The sequence below is a fragment of the Schistocerca serialis genome, chromosome 9 (genome assembly GCF_023864345.2).
Source record: "Schistocerca serialis cubense isolate TAMUIC-IGC-003099 chromosome 9, iqSchSeri2.2, whole genome shotgun sequence".
Classification (NCBI taxonomy): domain Eukaryota; kingdom Metazoa; phylum Arthropoda; class Insecta; order Orthoptera; family Acrididae; genus Schistocerca; species Schistocerca serialis.
This window is the reverse complement of record NC_064646.1, coordinates 182816201-182843918: the sequence shown is the minus strand read 5'-3', so window position 1 is coordinate 182843918 and position 27718 is coordinate 182816201. Positions and strand designations below refer to the sequence as shown.

Here is a 27718-nt window from a genome sequence, read left to right as displayed (position 1 = left end):
ATAAATTTTATATATATATATATATATATATATATATATATATATATATATATATATATATATATATATATATATATATAAAAAAATGGCAAAAGGGAGTTTTGCTTTATAGTCCAACACTGTGACCACGTAACGATGACACCGCTGTGCTTTGATGTACCTCTGTGTTGCACTTCTCGTCCTTGGACCATTCACTGTTGCTATTTTGCTTTTTTTTCCACAGTTCAGTACACCTTCTTCCCGTTTTCATGCTTGATCTGTGTTCAGCTGTTGAGAAGCTATCCACTGGGCCATCTTAACATTAAGTCTGGTAACACCCTTACAAACTTTTCAGGCAGTTCCTGACCATATAAATGATTTTTTCTGTTAAGGAGCAACACCTTTTACACATCTTGGCATTATTTTTCTTTTCCCAACAGATTTGATGATTACAAAATCTAAAGATTACTGATTTAGGCTTCCTGTGGGCATTCACAGCTGTGCCATCCGTACCTGGAAATAACTTTTTGCAAGTTAGGAGAAGACTTTCTGGTTGCTGGAAATAAGGTAACAGATTTTGCTTTCCAGTCATGCTATAGTGCAGAGTGGGACATATAAAATGCCAGTCAACTACAAGTATAAACAAACTAGAACTGATGTTCACTAATTTGAGACATAAATTAAAATATGTATATTATCTCAAACTATATCTAATGAAATAGTTCATCTGAGTACAATTCAGAAATGGTTCAAATGGTTCTGAGCACTATGCGACTTAACTTCTGAGGTCATCAGTCGCCTAGAACTTAGAACTAATTAAACCTAACTAACCTAAGGACATCACACACATCCATGCCCGAGGCAGGATTCGAACCTGCGACCGTAGCGATCACGCGGTTCCAGACTGAAGCGCCTTTAACCGCACGGCCACACCGGCCGGCTGAGTACAATTCACTGTGAAATAGTATTTATTACAAAATTTCGCGTTTCTGCATTCTGAAGCAGAATTTTAATCTACATTTGCATTTATTGCAGTGACTTCATCCCCCCCCCCCCCTCTTCTCTCTCTCTCTCTCTCTCTCTCTAATATTTTATATTTATAACAAGCACATTGCCACTCTAACACCCAACATCATAAGAATGACAGGTACCTTTTATCTGGGTTGAGATCACAGCAAAGGAAGGCTACCCGATAGAAAGGCTCAGGGCAACTGCAGCAGAACTTCTCACGGAACACCTTTTGATTCAGGCCAAAGTCTGATGAGCGTGGCAAGTAGTCTGGATCAGCATGAACTCTACCAATTATCTGGAATAAAAACAAACAGGCTACTGAGTTCATAGAATGACACTCATTTAACACCTGAACAGAGCTTACACACTGAATGTGATTCTTACAATTTAACACTGAAGTCTACACAGGAAAATAGTTACATAGAGTACAACGCATTGAACATAATTCCTTGGTGACACACTAGACTGGTCCTATTTGAGATGGAATGTCCTTGCCTTCCACCGACCGAAGAAGTTTTTGACCCAGCCAATCCTCTCTTCAGATTAACATGGACTACAGATCACAGTATGACTTCATCTTCCCACATTCTTAAAGGCAAAAGTAACAGCCAGGAGAGTGGGGGGGGGGGGGGGGGGGGGGGGGGGGGGGGGGGGAAGAGAGATCAATTCTAGACTAACATTTGAAAGATGAACTAATGCCGACACAAACATTACAGAAATACCTAATCCTAACGTAAACATTACTAAACAAAGGCACTCTGAATTTACTCCAAAAAATGCCTGATGTCTCACAAGTTATTAGCAAGGAAACATTTTTACATCTTAAAATCTCAATAACAATGCAATTTATCTTCATATGTATGTTTTATTATTTGAGGAACCTAAGCATATATAAAGCAATGTATTAAGAAAAGGAATTTGCCTTGGCCAGATGAAAATAATACCATTTACTTTTCACGGAGCATGACATGAACATAAAAGAAAGCTTCTTCACTAAAACGTAGTCATGAGGACAGCCATGACCAGCATGTGCTAATAGGAGAGATGATCACAAATTTTCATGCTACCATTTCATATTTTAGTAATCAATGAAGGAAGAAAAAGTAAGTGAAAATGAAGTTACCATTCTGAAACATGTTAAACCATCCAAGTATGGTATAGCAACATGAGCATAATTTTCCAATCACAATTAGATATTTCCTTAAGGCACTCATTTCTTGTTGCCTCTCCACAAATGTGCTTGGCACTTTCATTTATGACAACATGACAATACTAAAAGCTCTTTTATGAATTTTAAAAGTTGGTGCAGCATGTGAAAAAGACGTGAAAAAATTACAATGCCTTTATAGTTAAAACTCAGTAGGATTAAAAAATGATCCTGTAATACTATACCAAGACAGTTATAAAAGCAAAACTTACAGCTTGTCACCACTGAGATGTACAGAAGGGCTGTCCACTTTCAATTCTCTGGACGATGCTTTAATTAAAGTGAAACAAAAGTCTTAAAATTAATGGCAAAAAATACACTGCCCATAATGTCTGCAGACAATATAGTAACCTGCACAGATTACTTCATAAATAAGAACAGGATGCTCTAGATCATCTCTTGAATCCTGTTGTGCACAAATGATGAATATGAATGTATGATAGGCTCTGAAGATGACAAGGTGTCAAGACAGACTTCAGGACTTATTTGAAAAGATCTTTCTTGGTAGTGTCATTTCAAAAGACCAAGCAACAGAGAAATTCCCTAGCAAGGAATGCTAGGTGAAGAGAAAAACCTATTTAGAAATAACCACATGAACGTCGACAAAAATCTTGTTGCTGGAACATTTATCTGGGGGCACACTATTATATGACAGTGAATGATGGACAGCAGTTTAAGTTAGGAAAATACAAACCAGTGGCAATGGCAGCATAGCGGTGGAGAAAAGTTACAACAACAATGTGGGCTACATAAACGGCGTGAAGCTGTAATGAATTAGTAAAGACTCATCTCTACCTAGAAAAAAGGACAAAAGAAATTTTCAAATTCTTTCACTTCCTTAACATAACAACATTCAGAAAAACCCAATGGAGGGGAATAGTGTTATGGTGGGAGGGATGAAGGAAGGAAGGAAAATTAGGGTTTAATAACCCATCACTATGGAGATCACCTGAGACAGGGCACAGACTCAGACTGATTCAAGTATGAGGAAGGAAACCTGCTGTGCCCTTTCAAAGGAACTATCCTATGGCTAGTGTGATTTAGTGAAATTATGGAAGACCTACATCTGGATGATTGGATGCGGATTTGAACCATCATCTTCCCAAATCCCAGTCCAGTGAGCTAATCACTGTATCACCTCACTTGGTGGTTAGACTGAGGGAATTAGATTAGGACTCGAGACACAGAAAGTAGTAGATGAGTTTTGCTACTTGGGCAGTAAAATAACTGAAGCTGGATAAAGCAGAGAGGATATAAAATGTAGACTGGCAACACCAAGGAAAGCATTTCTGAAAAAGAGGAATTTGTTGACATACAATGCAAATTTTAATGTTAGGAAGTATTTTTTGAAGCAGGGCTTCACAGCAAAGGCGCTCCAGGAGCAGACAGCAAGTGCAGGTCTGTGAGAGGCGAGTACTGTAGCCCCCTCTATCACCACAAAAAATAGGACAGGGAGCCACACTGACACAAATGTAAACGATAAAGTTGATCATGAATGAAATGCTTAGAAAAATCTAGATGCTTTTACATTCCTTGTCAATTTACACATTAATTACTTCAAGCAGCTGATCAGCACAAATTGAGTATGGAAAGCTTTTTTTTATTTTCCAATTCAGTTAACTGCAAATCCTAATTTCTTTCTCCTACATGACTGACGCCCATCTCTAGACATGGAAACTAATAAATTCCATGACAAACCTATATTTTCTACACTTCCTTCAAAGCTGTCAAGAATGCTACATCCAGACATGTGCTTGCAGCTTCTACAATTTCATAGTGTGTTACAGAACAGGCAACACACACTTTACGAGGATTATCCAAACTGGCTCTGAACATCGTCTATCATAACCGGTGGGGAATGCACAATTGTCATGTTTGATAACATCACAACGTGGAACTATTCTACCTGAAGTGGACAAATACCACATATTCTAGCGTACCTACGAAGCATATTTTTATTAAATCACCACCTGTGAAAGGGCAAACAGATTATGCTAAAAGCTGTGCAGTTTTGCAACTCATCAAAACAACACACTTAACTTGATTTTCCTTCCGGTTCTTCTACTTCTTCTTCTTCTTTTATTTTTCTTCCTCATCATCATCATTTTGTGTTTCTGTATACTCCAACACGGTAACACATGTACAGCCCTTGTAAATTGAACATCCTGAAAGTATTTGATGCAGGAGACATGGTCTTTACCAAGGGTTTTTGAGGACGGTGGTATCATTCTAAAAAAGATGTCAGCAAAGTTGACATCACATTCTGTAGAACCATGTCGAGCCGCAACGTGCCGACACCCATCACACTCTTGGTCATGAATGAATAGACAAGATGTGACCATCATTTGCAGATTAAGGCCACTAGTTCTACTTAAGTAATATATCTACTCCGTTGTAAACCCTATCACAGAGGTTTGAATGTATGTCACATCATGATCTCATTTGTATTTTTCTTTGGGCAGAGGGCGTGGCTGGGGGCCTCCTGATATGCCATGCTGGCAGGGGGCTCGCTCTCTTAATGTTCAGCTGTGTGGCAATGAAGTTTGCCAAGAAGCAGAGCTGGGAGTGGGGCCGCAATTTTGCTCAGTGTTGACTTAATGGTCTCATATGCTAAAATTTTTGCAAAGCAATCTTTTTGCGTAAAATGTTAAGATTTCTCACACTGCTGAGTGAAGTGTGAAGACACTGTCAGTGTTACAGAATACTGCTATTATCTGGCACCACTGTTGAAACTGACTATCCCCTATTTCACAGCTAGCACTTCTCCCGTGTTGTCAAGACCACATAATGCTTGCGCATTTCCTTCACTTTCCACTACGCTGCAGCTGCTCTGCTTGCTCACGAGTAGGTGCAAATGCTCATTCTCAACTTCAATGAGTTGTTATATTCTGTTCTGAAGGTATTTTTAAGGAGTGTAGCCTTGTACTGAAGTGAAACAGAGGTGATAACCAGTTCAGATAAGAAGGGAATAGAAGCTTTTCAAACATGATGTTATAGAAGAATGCTGAAGGTTAGAAGGGTAAATTGAGTAACTAAGGAGGAGATATTGAATCGAAATGGTGAGAAAAGAAATTTATCGTACAGTTTAACAAAAAGAAGGGATTAATGGACTGGACACATTTTGAGGCATCAAGGAAGAGTAAAATTGATAATGCAGAGAAGTATGAGGGTAAAAACTGTAGACCTAGACACAGATATAGTAAGCAGGTCAAATGAATGTAGGCTGTAGCAGTTATGCGGGGATAAAGAACCTTGTACCAGATCGACCAGTATGCAGAGCTGCATTAAACCAGTCTCGAGACTAAATGGTGACAGACACCAGTGGTTTGTAAAATGTTCTGTTTTCACGATGCACCAATTCAGTAAAAATTCTCTATTTGTCTCCACCTTAGCAGTCTCGAATAAAAGGTAATGACTGCTGGGATTGGTGTTTTCAAGCTTATATAGACACAGTAACAGCACTTGGAATCTTTCAGAAAGGAGGGAAAGTGACAAGTGAAACACTGTCTGCTCCAACGGCCAGTACTTTTTACTCATGTTAATGATTATGGGAAAGAGAGCTCTCAAAATCTCCAGGTTTTGTACAAAATAACATGACTTGACAACCAAGCATATTGTATTCACAAATGTCACTAAAAGAAGACTCCAAGGATTTTAATAGTTTGTGTCATACCAGCAGTGATGAATAACTCAACTTGCACAAATCTGGTCGTGCAGTTATTTGAAAAACTATGATATGCAACCTATTGTTATCAGAACCATTCTTAGAAAAATTTGCTAGTTTCTGACAAGGAATAAACCCGACCTTTTACTGTCTTGTAATCCATTCAATCAGTTTGTGCCAGCCCATGAAAATCAGCAATTATCAAAATGTAAGTTTGACAAAACTCATTGGAAAGGGGAAGTCCTCAGTAATTCAAGAAGATTACAAGTAGTTAGAAGCTTCTCTTTCAGTTCTTCAAATGTTCTTTCACAACTTTATATTTTGTTTTGTTGATTTCTATCCAGTTTCTAATACTGGAGTCTTGTTCTAGACTGTAGTATATCAGTTGAAATGTCTGGATCAACACTGAAGTACCACACATTTAAGCTATTCTCACTAGCTATATGTAGAAGATGCACACACTAGTAGTGGAGTGTTATTTGGTGTAGCATAAGAAAGGAACTTAAGTAAAACTGTTTAAAGAACTATGGCCTCATGCAGTACTTCTGGTCATTTGTAGCATGTACGAAGTGTGTGAGAAACGTAATGAGACTGACAACACTGAACAATCTGCCAACACTGTGTTGTTATAGTTGTGTAGACCAGGGTGTTCATCCCTTCAAGATGCTCAGTACAAGTTTCAGTTCCATACAGTCACACATGATTTGAGAGACCGCAATCAGTGAAGTTGTGTTTTTTGTTGTGTGTTACAAAAATAGAACAGTGCAATTTAGAGCAATGTTATGCCATCAAGTTTTGAGTTAAACTTTGAGAATCTGTGAGTGTGACCTTTGAAAAGTTGAAACAGGCCAATGAGAAACGTTCCTTATCAAGAGAACAAGTTCTTTTCTTGTGCAAATTACTTTTGGAAGGCCGAGAACAGGTTGAATATGAACCTCACTCAGGGAGATCAATTTCAAGAACCAACAAAAGTTTCGAATGTGTGCATGCTCTTGAGAGTTCAAACCAATGTTTAACAATACAGATGATGGAGAACCTGTTAAACATGTCTGACCGAAGATCTGCACATACGAAAAGTTTGTGCCAAAGATGGTGCTGAAAAACCTCACAACTGAGCAGGACAATTGAAGGAATGTGTGCTCTGATCATCTTGAGAGTATTTCCAAATTACCACAAATGGTTGAGTCATGTGATCACTGGTGACGAATCCTGTATTTCTGAGTATGATCCTGAGAGAGCAGCAAATTGAGGACTGGCCACTTTGACATCTCCTCAACCGAAAAAAGCTCGAACGAGCAAATCAAAGATCAAAACAATGCTGATTTGATTTTTTGACAGTAGGGGTATGGTGCACAAAGAATCTGTTCTTCCAGAACAAACAGCCAACCAAGTGTTATATGAAGATGTCTTTAAAAGGGTCAGGAAATGTGTGGATTAAGTGAGACCAAACACTGTAGACTAGTTGGTGCAACATCATTACAATGCCCCACGTCATATCGCCACTTTCATCATGGAATTTTGTTCCACAGCCCCCCCCCCCCTTTCACCTGATCTGTGTTCCTGTGACCTTTTCTTTTACCTAAATTGAAAAATGTGATAAAAGAATGTCATTTTGGGACTCTGGAGAACATGCAAAAGAACATGACTGACACGCTGAAGGCCCTACCATCTGAAGCCTTTCAGCACACTGGGAACAACGTCCCAGCCTTAGGGAACTACTCTGAAGGGAACAATATTGTTGTTTGAAAAAATAAAAACTTTGGTAGATAAAAAAAAAAAAAAAAAAAATCAGTCTCATTACTTTTCTCACACACCTTGTAGTCTCAGGTGAAAGCAGTTGGAATGCTTGTGGAATAAAATACCATTGCTGACTTAATTTCAACCAACAATATGGAAGCACACAGGGAATACATGGGTCATGGGACCTTGTTTATGTACAAGTCTCGCTCCAATAAGGTTAAGGTAACAGATTCACATGTCTATGAATCTATCAGAGCTTGTGTGAAACTGAGGCATTTATGATGCCAGTCTACATTTTCTCAATAAAATACTGCAATACTGAATTACTGCCCTACAGTGGTGACAAGTCAGCACAGGAAAATTCATATTGTGGTCCAACAGAGTTTGCTCTTGAGAAGGTGAGATTTACTGGAAATGAAATAGCTAGATGCGAAAAGCAGCAAGAAATGCAATAGGTACAGTATGATGGTGACTGGACAACTACTGTACTAGTTCCATGGTTCTGAGTGCTTCAATCATTCTACAGTGCACCAAAATTTTTACATCAACATTATAAACGTGATTACACTGTCAACACTAATCCTAACTTGTTTTTTACAAAGTGTACTTTATTTTTGACTACATGCAGCCATACATATGTAAATTCAAACAATTAGAATACTGATGGGGTCCCTATATTAAGCTATCCTATCTAAGGGGTACATCAACAAAGTCACAATACAGAATAAGTTATGTGTAAAGAGACGTAATAACTGCAGTCATTGATTTGTTAGCAAGTAACAACTTATATTCTGGATAATTTTAAAACAGTGGCTTTGCTGTAGTCTGGGATATGTATGCTAGATTATGGTAAACTGTTTCATTACCTCACATAGCACAATCCCAAAGGAAAATATATCAACTTTTTCATCATATTTGTTGCCCTTCATCATTTCTGGTGCCATCCAGTAAGGGTTTCCTACAACTGTGTAACGTTTTTTCCTTTCACAGCGTCTGCTTCCTGGACCAGTTCCTCGTTTTCCATAACGCCTTCGATCTGCAGCACTCACACCCACAGGATTCTGGGAGATTATACGTGCTAGCCCAAAATCAGCCACAACAACCGTCTTGTCCTAAAACAAAATGCAACAACTACCATTTCACAATTTCAAAAATTCCCACTGAGTTACAATCTACAAAATTACATGCAGAACTGCAAATGTGCTAGTACACAAAAAATTTACACTTTCCTGGGGTAATTCCACTTTTCCACCTATTATTTAAAAATTTAGAAATAATCATCATTCCTTTCTCACACATTTTCAAACTTCAATGTTCTTATACAATAAAATGTGAAAATTGCATGTTATGTACAATTACAGCAGTTCCATGGAACAAATTTTGAACTTCTACACACTGTCGAAGTATTTATACTTAAACACTGCTTTATACAGGGCTAAAATTTTATTATGTGCTCTATTACATTTACCACTGATCTTGAGTCTCTGAAATGGCTGCAGTATAAAACATTCTAGGGAATATGCTACTCTATCAAGAAAGTCATGGAGGGCAATGTTAAAAAGTTAAAAAAGAACAATTGCTTATTTATCAGTATGCAGGTAGATAGTTTCTTGTTCCATGGATCTTTTGTATGATTTATTGCAATGATGTGGAATGAGTCATTTTACATTCACATTACCCATTCGTATGTAAATATGGCTACATGCTAATCTACAATTTTTAAGTACTATTTCGATTCTTAAAATCACCTTTGACACATTACAAAATTAAAAATTTTGCTGTGGAATAGAAGTTGTCAAGGAGAAACTTTTTCAGTTTATTCTCAAATTTTACTTTTCTGTGCTCCAGGGATTTTACATCATGGGGTAAGTGATCAAATGTATTGGTTGTAGCATTGTGGAACCTTTTTTGTGATAAATACAACAACATTAATGTGGAGTAACTTATGTCATTTTGTGTCCTCTTGTACTGTAGTAATGTACATCATTGTTCCTTTTGAACTGCAGTAAATTAATTACAATGATCTTCGTGAGGGAATAAACCATAACAGATGTCTACACCATTAATGTAGGTGAGCACCATATATTATTTCTACAGCACATTTTTAAGCATTGAACATTAATTTTCTGAAAACTGCACTACCCTAGAACATTATTGCAGTATTGAATAAAAATACGCAAAATATGTTAGCTTACTCATTTGTCTCTCCCAAGATTTACAAGGATTTGCAGTGAAAAATTGAGTTAAGTGAAATGCTTTAGGAGTTTCATAATGTATTTTTCGAGTTTAAATTTTATCAATATTGACACCTACAAATTTTCCATTTTCTACTCTAGTTATTATTTCCTCACCATGTGTTACATTTATTATTGGTGCAATACCTCTAGATGTGCGGAAATAAACCTCTTGAAACAGAGACCATTCACAGAAAACCATAAAGTAATACTTTTAAGAACATTATTAACCATTTCTTCTGTTGTTGTATGTCTGTTTGGACTGATTACATACTAGTGTCATCAGCAAAAAGAACTATTTCTCTTGTCAAATGTGCATTCTCGATAGGGTGCAGCCATCAACAAGTACACAAGATGTATCCCATTCCACTGATATCCCCTAGCCATCTGTCTGGTGCATTGCACATGACAAGGGACTGCATGTGTTTCATTACCAATGCATCCTGGCATTGCAACCTGCAGACAACAACAAGCACATGGGACCTGCACAATGCTTTCAGCAGGAATCCATTGCAGACCAAAGCTTCACAGTGTTCTCTTCGCCAATAAAGCTGCGTTCTCCCTCGAGGGTGTGATGAATGTTCAAAACCTGCATACATGAGCACATGTGAAACCACATGCTACATATACGCTTGCCTCAGAAAACAAATTTACCCTTAACATGTGGGCTGGTATCACTGGAGATCCCTTCAAGACATGCTGAAGGATGTTCCCATGGCTATTCGTCACCACATTCAATGTCAGCATTATGGAGCTTCCGCATGTTTCAGCAGACAAATGATTTCCCAGCCACTGGACTGGTCGCAGTCAGCCAGTCACATGGCCACCACAATCACCCAATCTGTCTCCAATTGATTGTTTCCTGTTAGGGTTATCTGAAGGGCCTTGTGTATGAAACATCTCTTACATCGTCAGAGGGCCTAGCGTGTATCATTGTTGCACTAGCAGGATGCCTTCGAGAAACCCAGGTATGTTTGACAAGGCACTTTGTTCAACGCAGAACATGATGTCAGGCTTCTCTCGATGCATCTAGACAAAAACTCTCCCACTTGTAGTGGGTGCCCATTTATAGAATGCGACTAAATAACTGCAATGCCAGTTAGTAGCACCAGAAGCCATTTGCGACCCCCAGTTCCTATGGGATTAATGATTCTTCTCGAACGCCCAACATGCCATGGCAGTTTGTAACCTCTTTTTGAATCACTCTGTATTATCCATTGGTTTGCCATACGATCAGTTCCATAAATCCTCAGTTTATCCAAGAGAATATGTGATTAACAGTCAAATGCCTCAGATAGGTCACAGAAAATATCACCTAGAACTACACTGAAGTGCCAAAGAAACTGGTATAGGCACACACATTCAAATACAGAGATATGTAAACGAGCAGAAAATGGCACTGAGGTCGGCATGCCTATATACAAGACAACAAGCGTCTGGCACAGTTATTAGATCGTTTAATCCTTCTACAACGGCAGGTTATCAAGATTTAAGTGTGTTTGAATCTAGTGTTACAGTGGGTGCACAAGCGATGGGACACATCATCTCTGAGGTAGCGATGAAGTGGGGATTTTCCCGTACGACCATTTCACGAGTGTACTGTGAATATCAGGAATCCGGTAAAACATCAAATATCAGATATCGCTGCAGCCGGAAAAAGATCCTGCAAGAACGGGACCAATGGTGGCCGAAGAGAACACTCAACATGCAACCATTCTGCAAATTCCTGCAGATTTCAATGCTGGGCCATCAGCAAATGTCAGCATGCAAACCATTCAATGAAACATAATTGATATGGGCTTTTGGAGCCAAAGGCCCTCTCGTGTACCCTTGATGACTGCACGACACAAAGCTTTACGCCTTGCCTGTGCCAATCTACACAGACAATGGACTGTTGATGACTGCAAACATGTTGCCTGGTCGAATGAGTCTTGTTTCAAATTGTATCGAGCGGATGTATGTGTATGGGTGTGGAGTCAACCTCATGAATCCATGGATCCTGCATGTCAGCAGGGGACTGTTCAAGCTGGTGGAAGCTCTGTAATGGTGTGGGGCGTGTGCAGTTGGAATGATATGGGACCCCTGAAAGGTGTAGATATAACTCGGACAGGTGACACATACATTAAGCATCCTGTCTGATTACCTATATTCATTCATGTACATTGTGCATTTCGACAGTCTTGGGCGATTTCAGCAGGCAATGCAACACCCCACATGTCCAGAACTGCTACAGAGTGGCTCCAGGAACACTCTTCTAAGTTTAAACACTTCCTCCCACAACTGCATCCACTTCTTGTGGAGTGCAGAAATGACAGACTGCAAGGGAATAGGACACTGTGCCACATCCTGCCCTTAGCAGCCCAATCGGCCCGTTCATTGCCCCACATTCAGACATGACCTAGCACCCACCAGAATGGCAGCTGCTTACCCCGTCATTGGAGCTAGTACAGTTGGTCATATATCAGCTGGATCAATTCCTCAGCTGGGTACAGATCCTGATTCTGCAGCATTTGTAAGGCACTAAGGGAATCGGAGCAGATGAGAAACTGAGTGCTCCGAATATGATTCATCTTCTCCAGTGCTTTCAGGATTGCATGGAGCTCCGCTGTGAAAATGGTATATTCATCAGGCAGGTGAATCCTGATGACATGATCAGGGAAAACTGCGGAACAGCCAAGGAAATTCCCTTGTTTGGAACCATCAGTGTAAACGACGGTAAAACTGTGATGCACATCTAAAATGTTAAAAAAAAGAGATTGGAATGTAAAATCTGGCATATTATCTTTCTTAAAATCAGTCAAATCTAAAATAAGTCTGGGTCTCTGGAGGAGCCAAGGTGGAAATCTGCTCCAACCTCAACGTAAAACATTAAGACCAGCCATATCAATCTCAGAAAGGTAATCCTGTGTGCGAATCCCATAGCGCCTCGTTGCTCATTGCCAGTTATGAAAAAGCCATGCCAGAGGAAGCTGAGCAACGGTACGGTATGCAGGTGTGGACATAGTTTTATATGCCTGGCATATGAAGTGGCAGTTCACCAGCCTCTGCACGGAGGCTCTGTATGGGGCTAGTTCTGAATGTCCCAGCAGCCAACCTAATCCCTTAATGGTGCACAACATCCAACATCTTTAAATAAGGTGGTCTTGCAGACAAATACAACATGCACCCATAATCGAGCCGAGATAGCACAAATGCCCTGTAAAATAGGAGCAGACAAGTCCTGTCTGCTCCCCACGTACTGTGGCTAAGACATTTTAAAATACTTAAAGCCTTAAGTGACCATTGTTTCAGGTCTTTAAGATGAGTTAACAACGAAAGCTTCGAGTAAAAAATGAGCCCCAGAAATCTCACCGCATTTTTAAAAGTAAGGACAGTGTCCCCCATCCTCTATTCAGGAAAGGTTAAAAATCGAACGAGAATAGTGAAAAAGAACATACACGGACGTCTTGGTGGAAAACAAAGTCACTGTTCTGCGCCCATTCATCCAAACGTCTAAGAGCAAGTTGCAACTGACGCGTTGTTGTTGCGAGACTTTTAGAAGAGCAAAACAGAGAAATCATTCACAAACATGGAACACTGGACAGGACTTTTCACTATGGACGTAATGTTATTAATAGCTATGGCAAAGACAGTCACACTTAAAACGCTACCTTGAGGGACACCATTCTCCTGCTCAAAGTGATCAGACAGGACGTCACCACCTTGGTATCTAAAATATCGTGGCGCAAGGAAAGACAGAATAAAAATGGGAAGACAACCACGAAAAACCCATTCATGAAGTTGCTTCAGGTAGAGACGCCTCTAAGTACTATCGTAGGCCTTCTCGCTGTCAAAAAATACACCTAGAAGATGGCGACGGCCTAGGAAAGCTTGTTGTATAGCCACCTCCAGAAGGGCAAGGTTATCAAAGGAGGAACAAAACCACCTGAACCCACACAGAAAACGACTAAGATGTTGCCAGGATTCTACGATCCAGACAAGGTGGCAGCTGACCATCCACTCCAAGGTCTTTCCCATGCAATTAGTGAGGGCAAATTACAGTAACTACTTGGTCATGTGCGGTCTTTCCCAGGTTTTTAAAGAGTAATTAAAACTGCCTCCCGCCACGAGTCAGGAAAGCGACCTGATGCCCAAATATCATTGAAAAGTGTGAGGAGGGAATCTTTGTTGCGCCTTGTGAGGTGCCATAGCATACTGTAAAGGATCCTGTCATGACCAGGGGATGTGTCACAAGCCGCAGACAATGCAGAATCCAGATCCCATATGGAGAATGGGCATTTTTAAACTGCATTAGAGGTGGACTGTAAGTCAAAACTATACCTCTCAGCAACCGCTCTATGGCACTGGAAACCCGGATCCTGACTGGCTGTTGCAGTAACTGTGGCAAAATACACCGCCATAGTCTGGGCAATGTCTCACAGATCTGTGTGGAGAGTGCAGTTATTCATTACAGCAGTCATGGGGCACCTCCCTCCTCTCCCAGAAATTCTCCTGATTGTCTCCCACGCAATGAAACTTTTGGTGGAAAGATTAATGGTATTCAAGAACTGTTGCCACAACCTCTTCTTGCTCTCTCGAATAATTCGGTGACGTTTACCCTCACCACCCGAAAGTCTGCAACATTCTCAGCAGTTGGCTGACAGAACCTACACAGAGCCGCATGACTGGTCCTGATTGCAGAGTGGCATTTGGCACTCCACCAAGGGAGAGGATGCCTCTTTTGGTGGCTTGTGGACTGTGGAATGGATGCTGCAGTTGCAAGGAGGGTAATATGATCCACCCATGCCTTGACATTTGCACAGTGTTCGAACTGGGCCAACTGGTTCTAGAGTCTCCATTCGGCTCTACTGAGCACCCATCACGGCAGTTTTCTTTCGGGGCCCACGCCATCTGGCAGGAGAATCCGGATCGGGAAGTGATCACTTCTGTGGAAGTCATCGACCACTTCCCTTTGAGCACTGTGGGCAAGAGCTGGAGAGCAAAGCGAGAGATCAATGGCAGAGAATGACCCAGTCGCTGTGGAGAAGCCTCTCAATTGCTCTACCCCTGGGACAAGTAATTGCAGAGCCCCAAAGCACATTGTGGGCATTAAAATCACCACAGATGATGAACGGCTGAGGGCACTGTGTAACAAAGTCGGTGAGGCCTCTTCATCAAGTGCATCATGTGTGGACAAGTAAAGGGAACATATAGTGAATGGATGATGCACGTGCACGGACACAGCATGGTTTCTGAAGTTGTCTTAAGTGAGAGGGGTGAGGAATGGTAGTCTGTCCTGACGAAAATGCTTACGCTTCCTCTAGCTCTCTCTCCACCCAGGTCGTCTGTTTTGTGGAGTGTATAGCCTCATAGCCCAGGGGAGTGTGACGGGTGGAAGTAAGTCTCCTGGACAGACAGACACAGCAGTCTACCCTGAGAGAGTAGACGAAGTTCCTCCACATGCATTCTGCTGCCCTGCAAGTTCCATTGAAATCTGGGAGCCATCTATGGCGGGGGTAGCACCTTCATCCTGTCTTTCCGACAGGGTGGAGGGACTGCAGCAAGTGGAGGGGCAGTTGTGGGACGAGATCATTCCCCCACACATATGTCATACTCCATCAGCTCTGGGGATGAGTCACATGAAGCATCATGTAAAATGAAATCAACACAGTCAGACGGTTTACCACATGATTTGAGCTGCTGTTGCTGCTTTATAGGAGCTTTTTGCGGTTTGGTGGGCTTTGGTGGAGCCGACGTGGGAGTGGTAATGGCTGTACTGGGCTTCTGAACAGCATCAGCTGTTGGAGGCGCCAGGGGCTGGTCCAAGTCGGCCACTGTACCTTTCTTCTGTCATTGGAGTAGAGGCTACATGCTCTGAAACACTTGCTGCCTTGCAAGTGCACTGACATCTGCAGGTGTTAGGGCCAACACTTGCCACCTCCGTCAGCATCTGCTTTTGGAGTAGGCTTCTGAACCATTGACGCAAAAGATGTAGCAAATGTGGGAGGTTGAACCGACTTGTAGATCTTTTTTGCCTCACCATAGGGGATACATTTGGTTGTTTTTATTTCCTGGATTTTGCCTTCCTCTAAAAAGATTCAGCAGTCCCTACTCCAAACAGGTTGGTTTCCAGAGTAATTGATACAATTGATTTGGTTGGAGACGAGCAACCAGCTCCTTCATGAACGGCCTTGTCGCAGTTGCCTCAAGTCGCTTCACCTGTACACCCTAATGTGGTATGCCCAAAACGCTGGCATTTGAAACAGCACATTGGAGTCGGGAAATAAGGCCTCACACTAAGGTGAAGGAAGCCAGCCTTAACGTGCTCAGGAAGTTTCATGCTACTGAAGGTCAGAATAAAGTAGTCGGATTTGGTAAGATTGCCATCAACCCCCTTCATGATATGTTGCACGTTGACTATACCTTCCGGAGCCCACTCACGTTGCAGTTCCTCCTTGGGAATTTCGACTAGATCCTGGCATGTCACAACACCTTTACAAAAATTCAAGGTGCTGTGCAGTTGAGTGTCTATGGCATTTTCCCAAGGGCATTTAGCAGTTTGGAGGTTAGCTGCCTGTTGGGAATTGGAAGTTTCCACCATTGCACAAGCACTTCACCGATTTTAAGGAGCCACAGATTCCCTCCAAATCCTTTTGTATGTAGAAGGATGAAACCCTTTCAAAACTACCCTTCTTCCATTTCACTATGAGAAACACATTCTGAGGACCAGAATGCAAGACTGGACTTGTCATAGAGGTGCCAGAGTCAGGGGGACTGACTACACGAGCCCTCTTGATAGACTGGGTGTTACAACCTTCCAGTGGTCCACCCTCTCTGCTGGAAGGAGGAAAAGAGGATTTCGGAGGATCCATTTCGGTCCCACGAGCAGCTAGGGAAGTAAGGGTCCACTCAGACAGAGCCCCGCATGCCTGAGTAAGCTATATACAACTGAGGTACGGCAAGTTCCCCAGAGGTTGCCAGCTAATAACTGTTCTACCTCAACAGCCATGCATCTCATCAGCGAACAACACACCTTGAGATTGAGGTTTTTTTTGTACAGGTTTATTCCATCCTCGCGATCCGGGCAGTTAAGCCAAGATCCCTATTTCCTGAGACACACAATGTTCCACCCCGACGCCGCTCGGTGGCGCTAAAGCATGCCCAGTGCTTATGGTGACGGGGGACTGGCAGCGCTTACCAGTTCCCAGCTCAGGAACCCTGGGGTCGCCAAGCCCATACCCAGGAAATGAATGCCGAGCCCCTGGAGGCTCTAGTGATCCAGTTTTTACAAGACTGTTCAATGTCCTTTCTGAATAATGGTATGAATTTATCAAAGAACAGATTGAATTTTATGTCAGTATTGGGTTCGTTACAGATTTAATCCCAGGGCTTCTCTTGCAAGTATTCTTAGAAATGTTTATCCTGGAATCATTAATTAATTGGTTTCCACTGAGGAGTATCTGTACCATAAGGCACTATCTGATTTACCTAACTAGGCAGCATTATCAGTGTTACTGGGTATACAGTTGATTTTCTTGTTCTGATCATCAAAGAAAACATTATCAATTAGGGTCCTACTGCCTTTATCCACTTCTATTGGAAAGTTAATTGAAAACTAACTGTATGATCCAAATAAGGTTTCCAGATCATTTTTCCTATAATTTATACTATAACTTATATTGCAGTAATGTGTGTAGAATAACAAAAACTCTCTCTCTCTCTCTCTCTCTCTCTCTCTCTCTCTCTCTCTCTTTCTCTCACACACACACACACACACACACACACACACACACACACACAGTTCCCAGGCATGGTTATATGAAATAACAGCATTGTAATTTATTTCCTCACTAAATGTATGATGTATGTAACTAACCTCTCTAACAAGGCAGTTGTGAGAGTTTAAATCACGGTGGATGATGTTCATGGAATGCAAGTACGCCATGCCAGCAGCAATGTCCTTTGCAAATGATGCTCTCTGTTCCCATGGTAATGGTTCAGATATGTCATGCAATAGCTCTCGTAGCGTGCCCCCCGAGATGAATTCAGTGACCAGGTGCAAACGCTTGTCTTTGTACAACACTCCAATGAAGCGCAGCACATTATGATGATGCAGACTACGAAGTACCGCCACCTGAAGCAAAAATATAACAATATCAATGCTAACCCATAGATGTGTTTCTTACCCTTACATAAAAATGAAAGATGTAATATGAAAGCCTCTCACGGAAGAGTGTAACATTAAGAAACGGGAGGGGGAAATGCCATGGTAATTTCCTTCCGTCCATGTCATAAGACTGAAGGCTCTTTGGGTACACACATATGGAGTACTGAGATGAAGCTGCAGCCATCTTAAAATGCCACTAAAGGAAAGAGAAGCAACAATAAAGTTAAATATATCCTTCAGAATTATGTATTTGACAGCAGGTATAAACTACAATTTGTAAATTTTAGTTGTAAGAAAGATTAGTGACATAATGAAGCAGTTGTTGATCTCTTCACAATCTGCAACATAAAATAAAGTTAAATTGCTTCAATTTATTAAGCTATGGCAGGTTGACAAAATTATAACTGCCAGATAACTTGTAGTAGCACCAATTTCTTTGGTTAGAACAGAGGAAAGTGTTGAAAAAACAGAAGTAGTCAAATATCGTAACGGTCTGTGTTTAAGAAGAGGTAACATGAAATAAACGTAATCATATATTTCAAAATAATGTCACTCAGATGTGCACACAAGCACAAGAAAATTTTTATCAACTTTTGCATACAAGGCTAATTCTGCCAATTAACTTATTACTGAAACTGCTGATATGGACCACGAATCAACTACCTTTTCAAAACTGGATTTTAAAACAGCATTTGCTAGTACATTTAAATCTGAAACTGAACAATTATGGTGAACATTTCATATGGAATTGTTATCTTCAAATACTATCACCATCAATATTGTTTATAGTAAAATTGTGTACATTTGTAATTCAGAATGAGTCAATAATTGTCTCTGCTCCATTTGTTTTGCAAACTCTAACAATATAAAACCCACGATTGATTCGCAACAATATGAAAAGGATGATTACTTACTATTCACCACATTGAGGTGCCGAGTGGCACACAAGTGCAGTAAGAAGAAGACTGCAACATATTATTAGCTATCAGACTAGCCTGAATGCCACTCACTGACTCCTTGAGGTGATGAGTAGTAATCTATCCTTTTCATATTGTTATTATACCATTGGTTACTCTTTTGTTTTGAAATTATCAGGGGCATTTTGCAAGAAAAATACTAAACTAGTATCCCTCTGTACACATTATTGCCATGCAGAGCTAAACTTATCCAAAGTATTTCTTACAAATGAATATTCAGTTTACCTCTTTGAGAAAATTCTTCTGTGCATCTTCATCCACTCTGTATAATTCTTTCAGTACCATAACTTCATTTGTTGCGCGGTGGGTAACTTTGTACACTTGGCCAAAGAATCCTTTCCCCAATAATTCACCCTTCACTAAGTCAGAGGCACGGAAAATGCGCTGACTTTTGGGTTCCACACGAAATGATCGAGTTCGTGACAGATCACAGCTTTCACGGCCAGATGGTGGTGAACTGCTGAAAATGTAAAAACAGTATACAATGAAAAATATGTAAGCCATTTTGAGATACAGAGCTTAAATCATAAGACTTATTCTATTTTAGGAACTGGAAACCTGATTAGAGAATGTAAAGCTACTGTATGATTTATAAAAAGAAATGACAATACTGTCCACTCAGTAGTCCATGTTGTTTTTCTGATCAATCACAAGGTTGAACTGATTCAGTTCACTCTTGCAGCTTGCCATTTACCACCTTTCCTACCTATAGCATCCAACACAATCTACAAGGGTAATCCAAAAAGTAAGGTCACCTATTTTTTATATGTACATAGACCTGTTTATTTCTACAATGGTTTACATCAGTTTACAGCTTGAACATTCAGCTATTTTTCGACATAATCACCATTTCTGTCAATGTATTTTTGTAAACGCTGTGGCAGTTTTTGCATGCCCATGCCATACCAGGTCGCCGCCAAGCTGTTCAGAAAGTTATGAACCTCTCCTTTCACCTCGTCGTCAGAGTTGAATCGCTGGGATCACAATTAACGCTGACAGATACTGTGAGACACTCAAAAAACTCAAACGGCAATTCAGAACCGGAGAAGAGGAATATTGAGCAAGGTCGTACACATTCTCCATGACAACGCTCGCCCACACATCGCTCGGCAAACCGTTGCTCTCCTGCAACAGTTTCAGTGGAAGTCAGAGAGAAGTCCCTGAAGACAGTGCAGGAACAGAACCTGAGACTATTCTTGGGGTTCTCGCAGGTTGCCGTCAGGGTAATCAAAGACACCAGAAGCGACAATGGTGGCAAGATGGAGACTGAATATGTTGCAGATAAATATGCAACACAGTAAAAGGGCCACTGCTGCCCTGAGTCGTCTTCTGGGAAGACGAGAAGTGGATGTGGCCGATTCAAGAACCCTATTTATATAAAGCGAGTGTATCGGGCCTTGGCGACACTGGAGGTAAGCTGGCTTATGCTAGAAATATAAGAAACTCCACAATGTGCATTTATGAAAAAAATGGAATCCCCTTCATGTCGATGGCGGACTTTTGTTCTAGGGACTTAATGACCATCAGGATGCAACAACGTGACGAAGGTATCATGAGGGAGTTTGTAATGGCTTCAGCATACCTTCCTTATGAAGACAGTGCTCCTCCTCAGGAGGTGAGGAGACTGATGGAAAACTGTGCACAGCAGTGTGACGAACTGTTGGTTGGATGTGATGCTAATGCCCACAACTTGATGTGGGGCAGTGACAACACTGACAGTAGAAGTGAGAAACTCCTAGAATTTCTTCTAGCTAATAACTTAGAGATCCTCAACAGGGGCAAGGAACCTACTTTTAGAAATGTAAGAGGGGGAAGAGGTAATTGACATAACCTATGGTTCCACTTTGATGGTTAGTTATGTCAAACAATGGCATGAGGCTTCAGAGCCATCCTCATTAGGCCACATGTATATTAAGTTCGAGGTTGAAATGGGCCTTAGATAGACCATATCCTATAGGAATCCCAGGAAAACTGACTGGGAGGCATATAGGGGGACCTCCACTCAAGCCTATCGGAAGTCAGTACTTCGATAAGGAAACCAGTAGAGTTTGAGGAGGTAGCAGAGGTACTGCCATGGTGATCTCATACCATGACAACTGCTCTATCACCAAGAAGTGCTCGAATAGAAATTTATCTTGGTGGAACAACAACCTGGAATCACAGAGGAAACAGATACAAAGACTGTTTAACCTTGCAAGAAGGAAAGGACAATGGGCAGAATATCGGGAGGCCCTTGTCGAATACAATCTTATAATTAAGCAAGAAAAGCAGGCGCTCTGGAAGGTATTCTGTGAAAAGGTAGAGGGTACCGCTGTTCAGGCCAGACTTCACAAAATCCTCACTAGGGTACCAACTAATTCTGGAGGAACTTTAAGGAAAGAGGATGGGAATATACAAGGACAGCACATGAAACACTGGAACTACTCCTTAAGACATTTTCCTCAATGTACTCAGAGACAACATAGGCCAGGATGAGATCCCTGTGCGATATCTGTTTTCAGGTATTTGAAGGGAGAACTGGAAATCTGCCAGAGAATGTGTTGGCCACAATAAAATCCAATGGGCGGGAACATTCCAACTGTTCAAGTCACCTGGTCCAGACGGAACTTTCCCAGTGCTCCTGCAACCAGCAGGAGCAAACTTAATAAGATTCCTATGCAGGTTACTTAGGGTTAACCTAGCAGCAGGGATCATTCTTAATGTCTGGAGGGCAGTGAAGGTTGTCTTCATTCCAAAGCCAGGGAGAATTGATCATACCAAGACCACAGATGTGAGACCAGCCAGTCTGTCCTCCTTTGTTCTTAAAACATTAGAAAAACTGATCAATGTGCATGTTAGGGAGAGGAGGTTAACTAGGGTCCCTCTACACATAAACCAAAATGCATACCAACCAGGAAAATCATGTGAAACTGCATTCCACCAACTTGTTGGGAAGGTGGAGAAAGCACACTTTCAGGAAATAGCCCTCTGCATCTTCTTGGACCTTCAAATCCATGGTTAAGGCAGCAAAGGTGCATGGCTTTGAGACCACCATTTGCAGGTGGATTAGAGCCATAGAGCCATGGGTTAGTGGTAGAAATGTAAGAGCCACCATGATGCAAGAAAAAACAGTAATCAACACCTCCAGAGGCTGTCCACAAGAATGGGTCCTGTCCCCTCTACTCTGGAACCTTGTGGTGAATGAACTCACTGTTGAATAAAACTCTAGACAGTAGACAGTCCACGGATATGCAGATGATCTTATCATAGTAATACTTGACAAATTTTCAACAAAAGTCAGAGCTATAGCACAAGGAGAATTGAACATTATGCAAAATTTGTGCAGGAAACAGGATCTAAGGGTCAGTTCTAAGAAGACTGTTGCAGTAACAGTTACAAGGAAGCAGATCCAACACACATATTGCAATCCCAAGCTTCTCGGTGAAACTCTATCCGTGAAGGGGATAGTGAAATATCTAGGGGTAACCCTGGATGAGAAACTATCATGGACCTCTCAGATAAGGAGCACCTGTTCCATGGAGAAAGGAGAACTGTTTTTATTGGTTAAAAGGAAAGATTGAAGCTTTGGCAAAGATTTCACTTTCTTGCATTGAAAGGGGCTTAAAGAGGATTGCAGGTACATTAAAATCCGTTAAGTAGTTGCAAAATGGGACACTGTTGGTGGAACTCTCAAGTTCCCAACAAGTGACAAACTGCAGAAAGCCAAAAGCCATGGGGAATGAGCTATTGAGACTGCTCCGTACCACATTAAACAACAATAAGGGTGTTGTGACATTCAGGAACCTGGTGGACAGAACTGAAAGTTGAGTGGGCCCAAGAAGGCATTGTAGATGTGCAAAATGTTATGCAATGGGTGGAAGGCAGTTTGATTAAATCTGACATGCTCAACTTCACTTTTAATACCACAGAACTCCCAGAACATATAAAGGCAAGTTTTCTTCGCTTTATCATGTGGTATCAAGCAAGGTGGTGCAATGGTTAGCACACTGGACTCTCATACAGGACGACGATGGTTTAAACCCACATCAGGCCATCCTGATTTAAGATTTCCGTGATTTTCCTAAATCGCTTCAGGCAAATGCCAGGATGGTTCCTTTGAAAGGGCATGGCCGACTTCCTCGACTTCCTTCCCTGTCCTTCCCTAATCCAATGGGAGTGATGACCTCGCTGTTCCGTCCCTTCCCCCAAATCAACAAACCTTACCATGTGGACCTATGTCCCCAACCCAATGTGCTGTTTTAAATGCCAGTGCTTTGGCCACACCACTCTTGCATGTAAGGGAGAAGCCACCTGTGGCAATTGTGGTAAGGCTGCCCATGAAGGAGTCATATGTTCATCTCCTACAAAATGTGTGAATTGCTCTAAGGCTCACCCTCTCTAGAGAATGGACTGCTGTGTCTTCCTTGAATGGTTGATAATCCCCAAGAGTATGTACTGGATCTACACCACGGTAGTAAGACCTATGATCACTTATTAGACTATAATATGCTGGAAAAATGAAAAACAGCGGGTAGCTGCTAAGGAGCTTGCTAAGGTGCGAAGATTGGCCTGCTTAGCCATTACAGGCGGAATTAGCAGCACACCCACTGCTGGGATAAATAAATGTCGTGTGACAAGGGCCTCCAGTCGGGTAGACCGTTCGCCGGGTGCAAGTCTTTCGATTTGATGCCACTTGGGCGACTTGCGTGTCGATGGGGATGAAATGATGATGATTAGGACAACACAACAACCAGTCCCTGAGGGGAGAAAATCTCCAACCCGGCAGGGAATCGAACCCGGGCCCTTAGGATTGAAATTCTGTCACGCTGACCACTCAGCTACCGAGGGCGGACACTGCTGGGATGGGAACCATGCTGGACATGTCCCCATTACACCTGTGGGTGAAGATGGTGGCAGCAGCTGAAGCAGACAGGTTAAAGATTGGCAAAACCTGGAACTCACTGGGGTATTCCTGATCTCACACTAAAATACTGAGTTAGGCATAGGTATGGTTGGGGAAATGCCAGCCGACTATATAACAACTTCCAGCAGCTACAACAAGTCTTTCAATGTAGTAATTACAAGTAGAGAGTTCTGGGAGAACAAATTTTGACATCGTACTGGGGACGCAGTTTGGGTCACTGATGGTTGGAAAACAGACCAAGGTGCTGGGGTCGGGGTATACAGAGTGCAGCCAAGACTGGAGAGTGAAATCTCTGTAGAGGAGATGGCCATTGTGTTTCAAGCAGAAATATCTGCTACCAGGGTGTGCGTGGAGGAGAATTTGCGGAAGTCTTACAGAGGTCGCAGAATTTTCATTTATTCAGACAACCAAGCAGACCTGAAAGCACTGGTGGCCTCTGCAACAAGATCAAAGATCATAACAGAATGCCACAAAGTCCTTGAGGAGCTAGGGGAAAGCAATAGGGTAAACCTATTGTGGGTCCCCGGTCACACAGGGATTAGTGGTAATGAGCAAGCTGATACGTTGGCCAGGATAGGGGCGATGACCCCATTTATTGGACCGTAACCTGACCTGACAATCACCAAGGCGATAATCAAAATAAAACTATGAGACTGGAAAAGGAGACAGCATGTAGAATATTGTGCTAAGGTCCAAAAGCAAAAACATGGCAAGGTATTGACGCCAAAGCCATGTTTTAAGAGAAGTCTCTCAATCCTGGGCTTGAACAGGAGAGAAATGAAACTCATGGTTGGACTATTGACAGGCCATGGGAATTTCAAAGAACACCTACATACAATGGGGATAATAGGAGAAGACCCCATGTAGGATGTGATGTGTGGTGTTGCCGAGCTGCATTTTTATACTTAACCTAGATTACAATGTGACAGTGCAACAATATCAAATAGTCAGTATATGTCATCACTATATAATAAGGGGATCTCAGCTATTAGGAACCAGTTTGCAGGTATGCGTCTTCAATTAGAGACACGGCCATGCCTGTGTCCACCTGAGAATCCACTGTTGCTCTTCTACTATCTAGTTGTAACATGAGACACTGTATCACATCTGCTTCTGCTGCCAAGGTCACTGGCAAGTTAGTTTGCAGTGAGCTAGCAGCCAATGCTGCTGCCACATGCCAGCCTTGACAGGCACTCGCTAGATGCCCCAGTTTGCAGCGTGCAAAGCAGACGATGTCACAAAAAGGGCAGTGACACTGTTGATGCCACAAGCTGCAATCTACTTTTGTGCTGTTTTGTACGGTTTATTACGAGAAGACAGTAAGAGTTCGCACTGACGTTTTGGGTTTGTTACTTGACTTGCCTTGCCATGTTGCAATGGGGAACAAAACAATGTAAACAGACCTCCCAACTTTCATTTGACTCATCAAAGCAAGTAAATAACAGAGGGCGAGATGAGGATAGTGCAGCTGCCGAATGTTGCTAATTTTTGCAGCAGTTTTTAACAACAATTACTCTTATAGCTCCTGGGTTCCCAATGCTGTTCATGCTGCTGCAGTTCCCCCCCTCCAAGCTGTTGCTGCAGCTCCTGTTGATATTGCTGTTGCAACTGCTGCTGCCACAACTTTAGAAACTCTGGATCCATGTTGCACTGGAACAGTGAGAAACTTTGAATCCCCACTTTTCTATCCTACTCTGCACAGGTAGAATACAGTTTATCATCACTCGCACTGGAGTAACAAGGAGAACAATGGAACAAAAGGGGGTCCCGAGGTTGACGACAATGGAGTTCACAAAGTGGATGGCTAACCAAATGCCACTCCAGAGTGCAGCAAAGTCATCATAAGCAAATACCAACAGCCGAGGGAGCAATCTTAATCAACAAAATACAGTCGAGGTCGATAGTCTACTGATCAATAGTGCATATTTAATGCTGAAGCAACAAGACTACTGACCAGTGCCAGTCCATAGCATTTACAGGTCGTATCACACCAGGGGGTGGCTCCAAGTGACAGGCTTGCAGCTGTGCACAATGTTTCAATAATGTAACAAAGTAGTGCATTTTATAAACATCCTGCATATTTTATGCTTTTTGTGCTTTAAGTGTTATTTTTCAGATTCAGGTACTCCTCCTTCCTCATGAAAAATGACGGCCTGAACATTTATCCTCTATCTAAAATGCAAATTCAAAGTGTAAAAGTACTTCTTTTGCTTACCCTTCAAGCAGTCTTGACATTGATGAGGATCGTTCCTTGCTACTGCTACTACCACTCCCCCGGCTACGCCGCAGTGCACGAGATCTGGATCCACTCATGTAACCCTCATCTTTACGTCTGTAAAGGCGTCCATCTGGAGGCCGCGAAGAAGGTGGTGAGGCAGCTACACTTGGACGGCGTCGGCAAGAAGCATCTGGGTCATGTTCTATTGTCAGCTGTATGGACAGTAATGTTAACTTTCAATTAAATGCCTAGTTTTCAAGTAAATAACACACCTCAAAATATAATGCAATTATTGCTTCATCGAATGCTGCTTGATTTTTCCTGTGTAAGTTATATCTCTACCAAAGCCAAAAGCTCCTTTACCATCTGAGTACCAGATCAGTTCTATTAACTGTGCTGCAGAAACAGGAAAATCCTAGCAATATGCAGGTAAATGCTGCTGTGTCGTTTGTTGACATATTTTGACAAATTAGCCACTATTTTACAACTTCTTTCTGCTACTTTTTATTCTGTTGAAATCTTAATAAAATTCAGTAAATATGAAGTTGGTTCAAATATACACAAGATTGTGCTTTGAGCACGTGTTGTTGAAAAGAGTAGGCATGTGTTGTTGAAAGAGTAGGCAGCGACAGATGAGGATGTCAACAGTGTGGATGGCGGGCAGAAGTATTTATAGTCCCTTACAGTATTATTCATGAATGGCAGCTTCATTTATGATACAGCAACACTTCATCAAATTTCTTACTCATGAAGATATGAATATGGCACAAATTTTGCAGAGTGTGAAAGCACAGTTTAACACTTTCAAGACATTGTATGTACGCTTCGAAGAAAGCCATAAATCGGTTGAAAATTAGAGGCAAGAAGCCTATGTTGAAAATTAGAGGCAAGAAGCCTATGTTGAAAATTAGAGGCAAGAAGCCTATGCAGAAACGTTTACAGATGAGAAACTCAGTGCATTTTATCATCTCATAAAAGGCACCCAACATTTGATGGTATCCAAAAGTGATGGGGGCTATTACAACACATCCACTGCAATGTGCACTCCTGGCAAGTCCCCCAATTTTTCCCTTAAAAATATAAACTGAAATGTTGGTAAGTTAGTGAAAGCCACTCAACAATATTTGTAGATCAACGGAGTGCATTCTTGAATTGCATTTTCACTTGTGATGAAACATGCGTACAGCACTACATGGCCAGGTCAGAAAATGCCAGTAAGGAGTGGAAAAGCAAAGGTGAAAATACTCCAGTTAAAGCCAATACTTTTCTGTCACCTGGCAAGATGATTGTGACCTTTGTTACTATTGGGGTATTTGACATGTCTATTACCGACAAGTCTCATACCAATCTAGCATACTGTAGTGAACTTTTGAGTAAGGTTACACTAGCTTACCACACCACACAAATCAACCAATCAACACATCATCATACTGCTGCTGTTAGCAGAAAGTGGGCGAAATTAGACAGATACGCTACAACCAGCCTGCTAACAGCCCAAATCCATCACCTTGCAATTTTCAGCTCCTAACAAAGCTGTGGAAGACTTTGTGCACAACTGGCTGTTGAAAGAGTCTTACAGTTTTCACAGGTGAGGGCAACATGATGCTGTCATGGGATGTGTGGATTTTAAGAGCAGGAG

General features: G+C 41.6%; 1 protein-coding gene across 1 annotated transcript in view; it reads right to left on the bottom strand.

Moving 5' to 3' along the window:
- Positions 1-27718, bottom strand: part of LOC126419162 (LIM domain kinase 1) — a 173613-nt gene that overhangs the window by 19086 nt on the left and 126809 nt on the right. Inside the window, exons 8-12 of the mRNA XM_050086287.1 lie at positions 26077-26291; positions 19184-19418; positions 17691-17948; positions 8468-8713; positions 1131-1285 (exon numbers count right to left, since the gene is read on the bottom strand). Of these exons, the coding sequence (XP_049942244.1) occupies positions 1131-1285; positions 8468-8713; positions 17691-17948; positions 19184-19418; positions 26077-26291 (1109 nt within the window). The remainder of the gene's footprint in view (positions 1-1130; positions 1286-8467; positions 8714-17690; positions 17949-19183; positions 19419-26076; positions 26292-27718) is intronic.